Source organism: Theobroma cacao, chromosome 5 (genome assembly GCF_053813885.1).
Source record: "Theobroma cacao isolate CCN51 chromosome 5, ASM5381388v1, whole genome shotgun sequence".
Lineage (NCBI taxonomy): Eukaryota > Viridiplantae > Streptophyta > Magnoliopsida > Malvales > Malvaceae > Theobroma > Theobroma cacao.
The window spans coordinates 32,279,278-32,294,409 of NC_142643.1; the positions used below are offsets into that span (position 1 = coordinate 32,279,278).

General features: G+C 34.2%; 2 protein-coding genes across 2 annotated transcripts; both read right to left on the reverse strand.

Moving 5' to 3' along the window:
- Nucleotides 1-532: 532 nt before the first annotated feature.
- On the reverse strand, nt 533-4,835 carry LOC18598799 (uncharacterized). The gene is made up of 2 exons (XM_018120718.2): nt 4,500-4,835; nt 533-673 (listed from the first exon to the last, which is right to left on the reverse strand). The coding sequence occupies exon 1, from the start codon at nt 4,691-4,693 to the stop codon at nt 4,547-4,549; it is 147 nt and encodes a 48-aa protein (XP_017976207.1). The 5' UTR covers nt 4,694-4,835; the 3' UTR covers nt 533-673; nt 4,500-4,546.
- Nucleotides 4,836-5,628: 793 nt separating this feature from the next.
- LOC18598800 (Transport protein particle (TRAPP) component) lies at nt 5,629-12,703 on the reverse strand. The gene is made up of 6 exons (XM_007028488.3): nt 12,561-12,703; nt 12,398-12,466; nt 11,856-11,953; nt 8,939-9,038; nt 7,674-7,856; nt 5,629-5,979 (listed from the first exon to the last, which is right to left on the reverse strand). Exons 2-6 carry the CDS (start codon nt 12,452-12,454, stop codon nt 5,857-5,859), a joined length of 561 nt encoding a protein of 186 aa, XP_007028550.1. The 5' UTR covers nt 12,455-12,466; nt 12,561-12,703; the 3' UTR covers nt 5,629-5,856.
- Between the last annotated feature and the right edge of the window lie 2,429 nt (nt 12,704-15,132).

Here is a 15,132-nt window from a genome sequence, read left to right on the forward strand (position 1 = left end):
CAGAAAACAAAGCAAATTTATGCTCAGTTTGCTGAAGTTGAAAAGTTTCTAAATACCAATAGAGTTGATTTTATTGAGCATCATCACCATTTCTCAAGATGGCATCCTTGGATGTCTGCGAATGGCATTTTCACAGTGCATTACATAACTAAAACTTCATAGAAAGTTTAAAGCGGAGTTTCACATGAATACTGTTACATGTATATAGATACAGTTGCATGAGATAAAGCAAAGCAAACGTATTGGTAGTTGGATTATTCTTATTACAAATTGACATAATACTGTCATTATCAATGCACAATTGTATAAAATTACTATAATTAGTGATGTTAGGATGAAGTAGCACCAAAACTCATCTAAGGTATGAGGCGGGGCCTTCCATCAATGCCACTCAAACCGACCGCGGCAATATTTTTGAAGAAAACTTGTCTTTCTGTACAATGTATGGTATGGTGTTCACACCTCCAGTAGTCCTATCAAAGAAAAAGACCAAACCATGTAGCTTTCTGCTACAGCTGGACTAACATTATCAAACTCAAATTAGAAAACCAATAACCAAGATTGCAAGCTACCCCAACCAATCAAATTAAATATGATTTCGCCCTTTGGATCATGTTCCTTGTACAACTCACCGTTCCCTAGAGAACTCTTTAATTCTTCCTTTAGGTTTGTCCTGCAAAGATATAAATAACAATGTTACTTTTTTCAGTAAGATAGCTGTATAACTTGAAGCAAATACAAATCTTTCTACCACTATCATAAACAATTAATGAAAGCAACATTTAGGACACCAGAACATGTTAAACAAATTGAAAATAAGTTTAGCACCCCAACTTGCATCACCACAACAGGAGTACTTAACATACAAATTTGATTTACAAGGAATCATCTCCATTAAAGTTGGTTTCTACCAACGGCTAAGTAATAAATGTTTTATCTGTTCAGCTTGGCATAGCTGCAACAAAGTTCCAAGTCACATTTGCGTATCAAAACTCTAAAAGGTGCTAATTGTGGGAAGAAGCATGGACAGGAAGAAGGAAATGGAAAACTATGCATGCAAACATAAGTTAAACAACATAAGTACAGCACTGCACATGGACAAGAGTAATAAAAATTTCTAGTAACCATATATGGTCATATTGGCTGCAATTGGAAATCCTGCATTACCAAACACTACATTTTCATAGTATTTTTGCATTAAAATAAGGTATTCCCAAAATATTTCAATAATCATGATAATATCAATTTACGTAATGAAAATAAATTAATAATCATCGAAGGTTAATTTTCCCAAATTACCCTTTTAAAGGAATCAATTTGCGACTTTTAATAGATAAGGTGACTTGTACTAAATATTTCCAATAAAGTGCGGCAATTTTGTCATAAAAATATTAAACTCATCTCACCTCATTGCAACTCTTAGAATCTTACCTCCTAATGAGGTAAAGAGATTAACAGTAAAACGGACAAGAAATTTCCACCATTGAGATCACCACTAATCTTCCAAAAACTCTCAAGTTGAACAAACTTAGAAGTTTGTTGGATCTGCTAGGAAGTCTGTTAACCCAGCTTTCTCCATAGACAATTTCAAAATCCTCACAGGTGGTTTGATCTCTTTTGTCCTATAAAACAACAATTTATTTGTGTACTTGATGCCCTATTCATATAAGTGATCAACTGCTCGTCTTGTTTATTACAAATTTATTAGCTATCATGAAGCAAGATGCCATAACAAAAGTCTTTCCCTCGTAATTTCTTTCTTTGAAACTATAATTTACATGAATATCCTTATAAGCCTTTGCCTCCTTCCTGACATGCTCATTCATATCTCCCCCTAAGAAAATCCTTTCTTCTTGAGAAATCTTATAGATCAACAAATCCAAGTCTTTCCAAAACTTTATCTTGAATTGCTTATTCAATCCCACCTGGAGGTGCATATACAATAACAATATTAAGGTCATTTCTCCCCTTTAAATTAGATACACATGCTACTATTCCCATATCTTTTAACATCTACAAGACCATTCTTCAGGATCTTATTCATGATAATAACTGCATTATTACTTGTTTTATCCATACCTGATTACCAAATTAAAAACCCCAAGTCTTCAAGTTCCTTTGGCCTTTCTCCTTCCCAGTTAAATTCTTTGAATGCATACAATGTTAATCCTTCTCCAAATTATACTTCCACCTTTGCTGATTTACCTATTAAGTTTTTGATGTTCCATGTCACACAATGTAGCTTATTCTCTTGGACTAACTTTTTAATGTACATCTGTCCATGAATATGTGGGAACCCTTACTCATTTTGCATTACATCCAAAGAGGAGTCACATAGTTCAAATCTTAACCCCCTCCTCCCAGAAAAAAAAAAAAAAAAAACTAAGGAAAAAGTTGAATAGCCATCACTCAGATTCAAATAAATTTATCCTAAGAAGGACATCACAACACCCACAACAAGCTCAGAAAAACATATGAAAGTGATCCATCAATTAAGGAAGAATAAACCAGACCAGGCAGGTAGCACTAAACTCATCTAGATTACTCTGCAAGGAATTTCCAAAGTTGGCTCTATAACAATACCAAGCAGTTGCTGCTCCCCTATCCAATTCTCTTTACATTACTAACAGAAATTCATGTATCCAGAGATTCTAGGGGGGGAAAAATAATGAGGAGCAATATTTGGCAATGAGAGGGGTAAGGAGCATTATTGACCTACAGTTCAGCAGAGTTAAACAAAATTTGATAATGGCAATGATGATATACTCTCCATACTTGCAAATTAAATTATAAGATGCATGTGAGCGCCTATGTATCAAGTCTTGGCCAAAAAGTACCAGTGTAGTCAATGTCACATGCTATTAGACGGTAACATAGTGAACAGTTAACATAGTCACCTATATAAAACTCTAACGCCCTTAGAACCGAGCTTAAGCACATCTATCTTTTCCCATACAACTTTAGTCAAATTCATCAACTTAGACTTAAAGGGACTAAAATCACATCACAACCTTCAATCTATAGTTCTTGAAAAAAAATAAACATTTAATTGCATCAAAAAGCTTAGTTCAAGCATGTGAACTCCAATTCCAATGTTTTCTCAGGCACTTGGTCACAATATTGTTTAACCTTGATAAAATGAAGAATTCCTAACAAGCTGCACAGGTATTATTTCATATTTAATAGATTACATTTTTTGAAGTTTTTCACCAAAGCTGTCACAAGAAGTGAGGTGTAAGAATGAAAACCAGGAAATGAGAAGATTCACATCACCCTACTTGTGCAGGAATCCACACTAAGCAACTTTTTCAGCATCTTGGTGTCTGAAAAATGAAGTGGACCATGGTAATGATGTCAAAAAAATCCAAACCATACAACCAGCCAGGTCTAACCTAATCAAACATGCACTTTTGATCTTTCATTCTGCGTCCTAATGTTCTAGGAATTTACAAGAAATGCATTCAAAACAGCTTGCCAATGTCCTTCAAGCCCAATGATTAACACAGCAAGGCATTTGTGACACTTTTAACTATGAAGGCCAGACAAATGTCACCTTAAAACTAGGTAATGAAGCCCAGTAGTTGTAATTAAGTTTGCAGACATGCAACCAATACATTAAGTTTGCAGATATACAATCAATCTACGAACCAACAAATGCCCAAAAGCATAAATTTCATATTTTAAGTCTTCCAATGTTAACATTGTGTTATATTTTACCTTTGTTTTTTTTCAAAAACAAAATATATTCTCGAAACTCATAATTTGTTATAGAGGTGTTTGATCCTAAGAAATATCAGATTAGTAGATAACTGAAAGAAAAGAAAAGAAAAGTAGAATCATGCGGCTAGATCATAGTTGAGATGAATAAGTATCTCTAAACGGGTTCCATTATAAACTTGTATGCTGAATAAAAGCTATCTGTAATCAGCTCTAGAATATCTCTAATGTGAATAACAGAATTAAACCTTCACGGTAGAATCAGGCACGATGCGCCAAGGATATGAACTCCGACCAATCTTATCCTAATGCCCCATCCATTTCCGTCCCTAAATCTCCTCGTAGTTTATTTATTTATTAAATTAAATTTTGTAAGTTTCCCGACCTGAATTAGGGTTCGTTTACTTAACAGACCAATTTATGGAAACATGAGAACTCGAAGAGCAGATAATTTAGATGCAAATTAAGAGTAGAAACAAAACTGAAAAGATTGAATGGAAAAAAAACAAACGAAAATTTCTGTTCAACATACAAAGCTACAAGCACGATAACAGTATAACGATAAAACCAAGAAGCATTTCAACATGCTATGAAGAACATAAGCACGGAAGAAGCCAAAGCAATAACCAAATAAGGGTAAATAGGACATTCAAGTCTTATAGCATACAAAGATTTCAGAACTTTAAGGGAAAAAAAAACCATTTGATTGTTATCCTATACACAATTAAGAAAGAAGAAGATGAAAAGAAGTATGATTTGTGAGAATTAGGAAGGAAACAAACCGGAGAAGTGGGTTTGATCGAAAGAAGAAGAAAAAGAGAAGCTGAGTTCAGCCAACATGGAAGGGACCAATATCACCACTTCTGAGAGAGTCAGCAACTTCATCAGCAATCGTCAAGCATGAAGAAACCCATCCACTTAGAGCAATCCAAACCATCTCTGCCATCCATAGAGTCATGACCCATGGCATTGCCATTCCGCTTTCGTTTTCTTTCCTTGTGATTGTTGCCCTTTGGAACTAACATGTAATTATTGGTTTTGTCAAATTGAGGATCTGAAGCCTTTCGTAGAAAGAAACGAAGCACATTCAAAGAATCCAGTTGAGGTGAAGTGAAATTAAAGGCACGAATTCACTCCGTCGGCTGGAGGTTTTCTGTTTCTTGTGTTAGTTGAGATGCAGTGGCCAGTCAAGAATCTCGGCCCCGTCAGTCATTTCCCACTATATATATATATATATATATTACATTACAATGCAACTTGCATCATGTTTGTCCCTCCGCCAAGCTAAACTTTTTTCTTTCAACTTGTCAGTGCGTTTAAGTAAAGATAGTGACGCGATGGCCGCGTGTCCTAATAAATTGTTCCCTTGCTAAAGCTTCTCCCGTCCAACTATGTCTACTAAATTTGTTCTAATTTCCGAAAAATAATTGAATTTAGAAATATTACAAGTAATGTAAAAGCTTCCCAAATTAAAATATTATGAGGAACATATTACCTTGTGAACTTTTAATTATAATAATTAAAAAATTAAGTATTTAATTTTATAAATAAACTCTATCTATATTTCTTATAATTTCAACTTGTGATTCCTTTTTTTACCTTTTTGGCTATCTACCTTCTCAATTAGTATTTTATGGATAATTTTTGTTTTTCAAGGAATTATGCTATTAATATTACTTCGTAAAATTATTAAAATATTCTTAATTTAAAATTTATTTATTTCTACTTAATATTTTTTATAATTTTATTGAGTAAAATTAACAGTTTAGTCTTTTATGAAAATAAAAATTATTCACAAAATACTAATAAAAAAATTCATAATGTGCTAATTAATTGGTTTAGCAGCACGAGAAAAACAAGGTGACAAAGACAAACCCAAAACAAATTCCACTCAGATCATAAACAGAGAAATGAAACATAATAAATGCGGCAGCCTTAATAACATTTATATATTGGGAAAATGGATAATCTAAACCTTCAATGAAAATGGAAAATCCACTCTGGTCCTTAATAGGCATGCAACTGTATATCCAGTCAAGTGTTTTTCAACTCCTATTCTTCATGAAGACATTGAGGACAATAGGAAAAATAATATTATGGTTAAGTGTGCATTGTCACATCAAGGCCTAGGTTCGCTTATTACTCGTCGTCCTTGTACGGGTACTCTTCCGGAACTTGCTTCAAAAGTTTCACCTGCAACTCATATGCATCGTCCCCTCTAAGCATATCACGGATCCAGGTAACTTCAGTCTTCATTGACACCTGAACAAACAAGAGATTTGCATAGTGATGAAAATGACAAGGATGACACCGATAGCTTGAGTTGGGGCTTTAGCGCTAGAAGATAATAAGGCAACTAAGTGCAAGCAACTCCTGATTGTCTCAGTAATTAAATATTATAAACCAACAACCGGAAATCTATCTGTATTTTCTATTTCCCCCTCCTATTCTTTTAAGAAATAGAAGAATGGATTATTTGCTCCATAAATGGTCTGAATATACAGGTTAATGTTTGACACGTGGCATTAAACAATAATCTGGATTGATGTATCAGAGACTTAAAATAGCAAGCTTTATAAAAAATATAGGTTGAACCTTTGTACGATACAACTGAGTCTTAAATGCAAGGGTGAGTATTCTCCCTCGATCATGGTAGCATAAAACATAGGTTGAAATTCTATACAACACAAGATAAATTCTGTAGGCAAGGTTAAAACTGTCAGTACACATATAATACTTTTTTTGATTTGAGAGAGAAAGGGAATTCGAACTCATACTCCTTAAGCAGAGAGATCATGCACTAATTAATGAGCCAAATGTTCAGGTGCAATTGAATTGTTACTAATTATGAATAATTCACTGCATACAATACCTAAGAAGTTCTTGACTTTCATTTATGATTATTAAAGATAGAGAAGTGTGGGGTTTAAACAAAAAGATAAAAGAGATGTGGGGTTTATAGATGTCCTACACAAATATTAATGAAAATAAAATAACAAATGACTGGCCCTGACAATTTTGCATGACATGTTAACATGACAAAAAAGTGAGTTTGGATTTAAGGTAACCATATTTCGTGTATTAATCGTATCAACACATTTAAGACACGACAATTGTGTCTTAAACGTGTCAAACATGCTTAATTCGTTTAAAATCTATTTAGTTAATTGCATTACTGTGTCGACCCGTATAGTAAACCATATAAATTTTTTCTTCTTTTTTAGAAAAAGGGGATTCAAACCCATACTCTTTAAGTAAAGAGATCATGCAGTAATCAATGAGCCAGACGTTAGGATGTAAAGTTTATCCAATTTTATTAATATATTGTTTCTATTCATAAATAGATTTTGTGGCATTGTGACGTGGTGAGGGAGTCTTCACCCTTAACTTTTGGTGTTTTATTATGTTGATGGAGTATGAATATTATTTGGATTTTATTATGGTTCTCTTATGTTGATGTCAATAGATTTTTCATATGTATGATGGATTATTGTTTTGTTATAGCTGTTTTACGATTATTAGTTCTAAATTTGAATGATAGAATTATATTTTATTTCTATGTATGTTAACATTACATTATTAACAAAAAATTATTCAATTTATCATGTTAAACATTTAAACAAGTTATCAATTATGTCATGTTGTATAAAATTTAATTTGACCAGTTTCATAAACATGTTAAGCGTGTTGTCTCATGTTATGCATTTAATAAACATATCCAAGTGCGTTTTAAAACCTTGACACGTTTAATTAATCATATTGTGTTCATATTTACCCATATAACTGCTAACAACTTATGTTTATACAACATGGGTAAAACAAGCAAACACGAATTGCCAAATCAGCATATGGCTAGCAACCCAACCTTCGTAACTAATATCACACTAAATGCAAAATGGTAAAACAGGATCGTAGTCTTGAAAGTTGAAACTATATAATAGAAGGATGAGACTAACCATCTCTAGGGATCCTCTTATGACTCCACTTAAGATGTTGCAGTAGTAGAGACCTTGACATGTATCAGGAAGCTCTACGAAGTCTACAAGGGGATTATCCTCCAAAACAATGCTGCAACAGGTCCCATCAGCATCCCAATTCGTAACAGATGCAGTGACCCCAAGGAACATTTTGAAACCCACCTATATAGAAGCTTCATTAGGACTGACAAGTTTTGGGGCCACTTCATAATTGTTAAAAACAGAACTAAGATGATATTTCAATGGCTTCAGCACAAACAAGACCAGCAAATATTTCAAACCTATGGCAATGTAAAAATATTCATAAATCTTTCAAAAGCTCACTTGTATTCATTAAACAATAAAAGGATCCAACTTAAAAGGGGGAAAAAAGGGCATCCAGTTCATAAAAATGTATATGCATGATTATTGAAGAGTTTTTTCCCATCTTTTCATGCACGTGTTATTGTCTTCTTTCAATTTCAGAATTTAGATTCCACAGAACAAGTATGTCCCTAATATCATACATAACAGTTTACTAATCATAGCCTATAATCTAGATCTGCTTGATTGAAGAAAATAAATTAGTGATCCAGCTGACATGTTGTAAAAAGCAGTTAACATTAATAGATAAAGTTTCTGGTAGAAAAGCAAAAAGATAAGCAACTCAGTCAAATAGGATATTCCTACTGAGCTACTGCATCCATCTTTCGATGGGGTATGAGTGTTGTTTTATATTAAGTTTGTAGGTTTCCTATTTAGAGTCCAAGTAATTGTTAAAGTCCTAAGTCCTAATTTACTCTTTCTATATATATCTAATCTAATTTACTCTTTCTACTAAGATAGAGAATTATTATCAGATTTTTTTCCAGCAACCTTAGGTGTGTTCTTCACTTATTCTTTCTTCAATTTTCGTTTTATCAAGAACCCAGATAAGAAAATTGTCAAAAATCCTAATCATCTAGCTATCCTACATCATCTGACGAGTTTAATCACATTTAAAGATCAAGCCAAAGTTCAATTCCATCCATGTTCATCAATTAATTCAATCTGCCAGTTACTCTTTGCTCATTGTTTTTCTTCAGCTCAAAACCAATAAGAAGGAATGAATAATGTTTAAAGAAAACATAAAGCAAAATACGCACTACTCCAAATAGCTTTTGTGAACAGAAGGTCAGAGACCAACTTCAAAACAACAAAGAGTACGACTTATGATGAAACAGATGAAAGACCTTTGCAATATAAACCTAATAATAATAGCAGACCTTTGCAATCACTTCTGCTGTCTCCTTAAAGTCAACACATCTGGACACATTAGATTTTGCCAGAAACTCATCAATTAGTCGAATTCCTATATTATAACCCCTGCAAAGTAATATAAGTAGTTAAGCAGTCTGAATTTTGACAACATGTAATCAACTTCTTAACTAAATTACATAAAATAAAAGGCTATCAATATTGAGAAATCCTAGTAATTCATTACGCACGCAATAAACAAGAAAGGTTATCCATTTGGTACTCAAATTATAGTGAAACTGCCAAATTCATACTTGAAGTTCAAAAATTTGCAATTCAGTAGTCGAACTTTGCTTCCATTAAAAGTTTGCACCTTTGACTAACGGTGTTATTCAAATGGTTGAAGTGGGCCAATAAAAATGCACTATGTATCTAAAAATACCACGTCATTTTACATTTTTATTTTTATAAATATTTTTTTTTGAAATGTAAAAATTAAAAATTTTGGAAAATGAAAAAAAAAGGAAAAAGAATTCTTGAAATTTATCTCTGAAATGAAAAAAAATAAAAAATTGTTTTTAATTTTTATTTTCGAAATTAAAATATAAAAAATAGAAAACAAGAAAAAAGAATAAAATTGCTAAAAAATTCGAGAAAAAAAAAAAAAGAGGGGAATCGGGGAAAGAGAGGGAACGGGGGAAGGGAAGAGAGAGAGAGAGAAGGGAGGGTGTAAGGGGAGGGTCAGCCCGCTACTGATCTGCCTCGGACCAGCCAATCAGTACCATCCGACCCTCCCCCCTCCCTTCTCCCTCTCTCTCTCCTCATTTCCTCTCTTTCCCCTCATTTTTCTAAATCCCCAATTTTTCTTTTTAATTTTTCTTTCATTTTTTAATTTCATAAATTAAAAATTGGCAAAAAGTAAAACATGACATGGTATTTTTAAACATATAGTGCATTCTTATTGGCTGTTTTTTTGCCACATTACCCATTTGACTAATGGTGTTAGTAAAAGGTGCAAATTGTTTAACAGAAATAAAGTTTGAGTACTTAATCGCAAATTTTTAAACTTTACCAAATCAACAGTTTCACTATAGTTCAGGTACAAAATATACAATTAACCCAAACAAGATTAAGATAGTTGAATCTCATCATAATCAAGTTTATAAATTTAGCTGACAGATTAAAAAGAAGAAAACACAACCAGGAAGAGACACTCAATTCAGTCAAAAATCTAAACAAAAGTACATAACTACTAAGATGATGCCTGCCCCCTCCCTCCATCCCTTGTGCAGCAATCAAAATCACATCCTATCCACTCCAAATTTCCCCCATCAGATGGTCAATATCTAAGTCCCTTTAGTAAGCACCAAGAAAGAAACAGCAGAACTAATATTTCCAGACTACAGAACAGTCTAACAACTACTACTCAACAGAACTGTGGTTGATTCTTTTCCACCGTCACTCAATCCCTATACCTGCCTCTGCACCACATCTATGGTGAAATTTAACCCAAAACTAATTTTGCCTTTTGACTGATTGTTATATCTTCCACACAACAAATAAGAGACCAGTTGAAAACAATCAACTATCTACTCTAGCTCCTTATTTTGCACTGTTCTTACAAAACCAGTATCCCAGTTCTCAAAAGAAAAAAAAAAATAGAAATCAGATTAAGAAGCATACAATGCTAATGATGTCTCCCCTTACCAAATTCATCATGTAAATGATTCTCCTCCCATCCCCACTGGAGAATATAATGAACCTCAAAGCTTCCTTCTACTTACACCAAATTCCTCCCAAAATGAATCCCATGGTATCCCCTAACACCAGAAGCAGATCACTATTTCTCCAAAGAAACATGTCAATGAGTTACGTAATCTCCTGGTCATCTAAATTCATAAATAAATAATAGGGCACACATTCTTCCCAGCAATCAAATGGTATCTAAACTTGTCTTAGAGCCATCACAATAATCATTTGCATTTCTTAATGGTAAGCACATGATGCTTAATTAAGAATAACTGCAAACAATCCATTTACTATATATAGAAGATTACGCAACTATTGATATGGAGAATTAACTAAAAAACAAATTCACTATGGACATGAATGAGGATTGAAGAAATAGTTTTGACTATTGAATATAATTGAAGACACAGGTTTAGAATGCTCCAATAACTCAAGATAAAAGTGTAGAAAGCTCCAAAAACTTTGTGAAGAACCAACCATATTGTAACAGCTTTTCCCTTTTCTCATTATACTTTTATGAACAGCAATTTCTTGCGTATCAAAATCAAACAATGACAGCAAGATTTCTGGTTGCTCCCATCCAAGTGTAATTACCTAGCTTCTCATGTTTCAGCAATGGGTAATGATTGGTAAACCTTTGGTATAAATAGCCCACGCAACAATTCATTCGATTTAAAGTTTGTTGCCCTTAAGCGTACCAAGTAAATTTCAATTTTTCCCCCACCAGCAAGATCAAAAATATTTTGGAGTATATGCAGAATAAAGTTTTTGCACTCCATGTAGGACTAGAAAAGTTTTCCAGGGACTGTCAACTAATTGAGTTCGCAAGACAATCCTTCATGGCATCCAGTTGAAAGATTGCATGGTCTAAATGAGTGTGAGAGAAAAACAAAGATGCATGCAGATATTCATAGATTCATCGCATACACGATGCATGGATGAACCCAAATATTAATGGGTTGGCATAATGCTACTATCATGATAAAAAAGATAGCAGTATTCAAATACAGTAACCTTTTTATATAATAAAAAATATAGTCAATCATCAGCAGATCAAGATGATCAAATACATAACAAGTATCCCACTTTCAGAACAATGACATGAAACCTATCGTAAAAGCATCTGTTGATCAAATGATTACAGACAATAACTATCGAACGAAACTGAAAAATGTTTGTAGAAAGGTAAGAGTGTACATTTGATCAAGCTGTTTGTTGACCTCCTCAACCTCCTCGAGATCAGTAAGCAACTGACGGACAATTGCTCCATAAGTCAAAGTGAATAGTTCTGCATTCTACACCAATTCAAATTCCAAAAATCAGCAACATATCAGTTATATACAGCAACACAATCGGCAGTATATTTTTCACTTGGTTGCCAAAAATATATTATACAGATTCTTTAAATCAAACTTAGAACAACCAGATCCCCTCCATTCATAAAATTCTCTGTTTCTCTCTAGTCATAAAGACTGATGCAGGACATAAGAACAAATCAAAATGATAAAAGAAAATGAAACGAAATCGAACCGTCAAAACTTTTATGTATAAAATGTTTCTTTTATTTTTCTTTTGCAATTTTTCAAACGAGAAAACAGGAAATAAAATTAACAAAATGGGACCAGACTCCAAGCACGTAGCGCTATATTCTTCTTCTTCTTTTTCTTTTTCCTCCAATTTCCAAACAGAATGAGAAAATTAGAAAATTTAGAGAATTCTTTAGTGGCGTTCTATCTTACCACGCGTTCGACGCTGGCGAAGATCGCATCACCGGATCGAGGAGCCGCAGGAGCCATTTCTCTTAAGATCTAATCAATTCAAATTCCTAAACTCAGTTCAATCTAACTACGAAAAAGTTTATGCGAAGTTTTATAATAACTTAAATCCGAAATAAATAATAACTGCAAATGCTCAAACGGAGGGAGAGGCCGTGAAGAAGAAGAACGACTGCGGCTATGGCGGTGGCCTGCAGAAGCGGCAAAGAAGAACGCCTGTGGCTACGCAGGGGAAGAGTAAGGCTGTGACGACAAAGAAGTGAAGAGAGTTTTCTGTTTTGAATTTCGATTTTTTCTGTAATCAGTATATGAAGGTTTTTTTTTTTTTTTACAAAGGTTATTTTATCTCTTTTAACGTATTTTTTCTTTACTGGAATGCTATTGTCACGTGCCTGCTCAAATTTAAGCTTGATCCCGTGCGAAAGCTTTAAAACTCACAAAATAGTAAAAGTAAAAGAAAATAAGAAAAGAGAGTTTTTAAGAAATAAAATGTGTTACAAATAACAAGAATGATCTTATTTAAGATAATAAAAAATAAGAGATTTAATTTAATTTAAAAACATAATATTCAAATTAAATCCAAATCTTAATTTAATCTAGAAAATTTACATCTTAACTTAAATATACATTAACAAATCTAAGAGTTTAAATTAGATTACACTGCACAGGCGGACCTGTTGTCTAACCTATCCGGGTTGTCTAGTTTGCCTGGACTACCTAGCTTGCTTGGGCTATTGTTTGTTAAGCTGTTAAGTTGTTTAGCTTGCCTGGACTAGTCTGAACTCATGGGTTGTGACATCCTCCCCACTCAATCCAACAAAGCCTTTGTTGCTAAGAGATGCACTTTTACGTTACATTCAACCTCTCACATGTCTTTGCCTCAAACGATCTCCTTTTGTGCATTTTTGGCTTTCGCACACTTTTTTGGAATGTGTTGTCTTTGGCATTTGTTGTTTGAGCTATTTGGCCCACTTGTTGGGCTTGAGCTAGTCTAAACTTTTAGGCTATGACATTATCCCCTACTTAATTTAGTAATGCCCTCATTGTCATGGAAAAGCTCCACTTTGTCTTGGAACTACTATAAGTGCTCTGTTAACTCCCAATTTGTCTCGTTCTCTAGAAGCCTTTTCCATTTCACTAAATATTGGTGCCTCGGTCTATAATTCTATTACCTTAGCACTTTATAGGCCAACATTTGCTCCACTTCTCACTCATATGTTGCCTTGATCCCTACCGGCGCTTTGTGGCTTACCTTTCTACTAGGATCGTGTTCATCTACATGGTAAGGCTTCAACATACTAACATGGCAATTGTATGTACCTTTGACTTAGGCAACAACTCCAACTTGTATGCCACCCTTTCGACCTTCTTTAATACTCGATACAGTCCCTCATAGTGTCAAACTAGTCTTTTGTGAAAACCCTTATTTTTAAGCAATTTTACCATCACTAAGTACCCTACTTGGAAATGTATTTCTTTTCGAGATGGATCGGCCCACTTTTTCATCTTTTTGGTGGCTTTTGTGTAGGTAGGCTTGAGTTAAGTCTAGTTGCTCTTATCAAGCTCGAGCATGTTTGTAGTTGCAAGCGCTGGACTAATGTAGCCTGCTGCTACGATACTTGGCGTGAGAGATTGTTGTCTTGCCACTAACTCGAAAAGGCTTTGTCTGGTTGCCTCACTCCGTTATAAGTTATGGGAGAATTTTGCCACATCTATCCACATTGGCCAATCAATTTGCATGCTATGCACAAAATAGCATAAGTACATCTTTAATAGGGCATTCACTCTCTCGGTTTGCCCATTTGTCTAAAGATGAAAACTTGTGAAAAAGTTTCACTCGGATCCCATCATTGTCAATGGAACACCCTAGTAGTTAACAACATACCTTATGAATAATCTCACAACCTCCTCGATCGGACATTCACAATTAGCGGGGATGAAAATGGCATATTTGGAGAAATGGTCTTCCATGACCATGACGCACCTCAATCCATCTACCTTTGGCACTCCCATGATAAAGTTCAAACTCATGTTCTTCCATGGGAGATTAGGTATATGTAGTGGTTTGAGTAATCTTGCCACCTTTTTCTACTCCATTTTGTCTTATTAGTATATCAGACAAGTTCGTACATAATTCTCCCCATCTTCTCTCATGTGCAGCCAAAAGTAGCTCTCCTCTATTAATGCCAAAGTGTAGTGCATCTCGGGGTGTCCAGCCAACTAGAATCATGGCACTCTTTTAGGATTTCTTTATGCAATCCCCAATGTTACTCCACATATAACCTTGATACGTTGGTGTAAAGAAAACCATTTTGGACCTAAAATCGTCTAGTTTTCCCATTTTTAGCATACTCCATCAATGATTGCATCATAGTATCCTATGGTAGTCCCTCCTTGATGTAAGACATAAGCACCCCAAGCTTCACTCACGGTTGTTAATGTGGCTTTCTCACTAAGTGCATCGACCGCCAAATTTGTCTTACTAAGCTTGTACTCCAATCAATAGTCAAATTCTACTAAGAAGTTTTGCCAATGAGCTTATTTGGGATTAAGTTTTTTCTGGTTTTGAAAGTATGATGTCAACACATCATTTGTTATTACCACGAATGTAAACCTAAGTAGGTAGTGTCTCCATGTGCAAAGGCAATACACTATTGCGATCATCTCTTTGTCTTGCATTGTGTACTTTCGCTCGGTCT

Excerpts from the sequence above, each read along its gene's own strand:
- LOC18598799 (XM_018120718.2), bottom strand. The coding sequence starts at position 4,693 with ATGGCAATGCCATGGGTCATGACTCTATGGATGGCAGAGATGGTTTGG.
- LOC18598800 (XM_007028488.3), bottom strand. The coding sequence starts at position 12,454 with ATGGCTCCTGCGGCTCCTCGATCCGGTGATGCGATCTTCGCCAGCGTC. Across the intron at positions 11,954-12,397 it reads TCGCCAGCGTCGAACGCGTG|AATGCAGAACTATTCACTTT; the intron begins GTAAGATAGAAC and ends GAATTGGTGTAG. Across the intron at positions 9,039-11,855 it reads AACAAACAGCTTGATCAAAT|GGGTTATAATATAGGAATTC; the intron begins GTACACTCTTAC and ends ATTACTTTGCAG.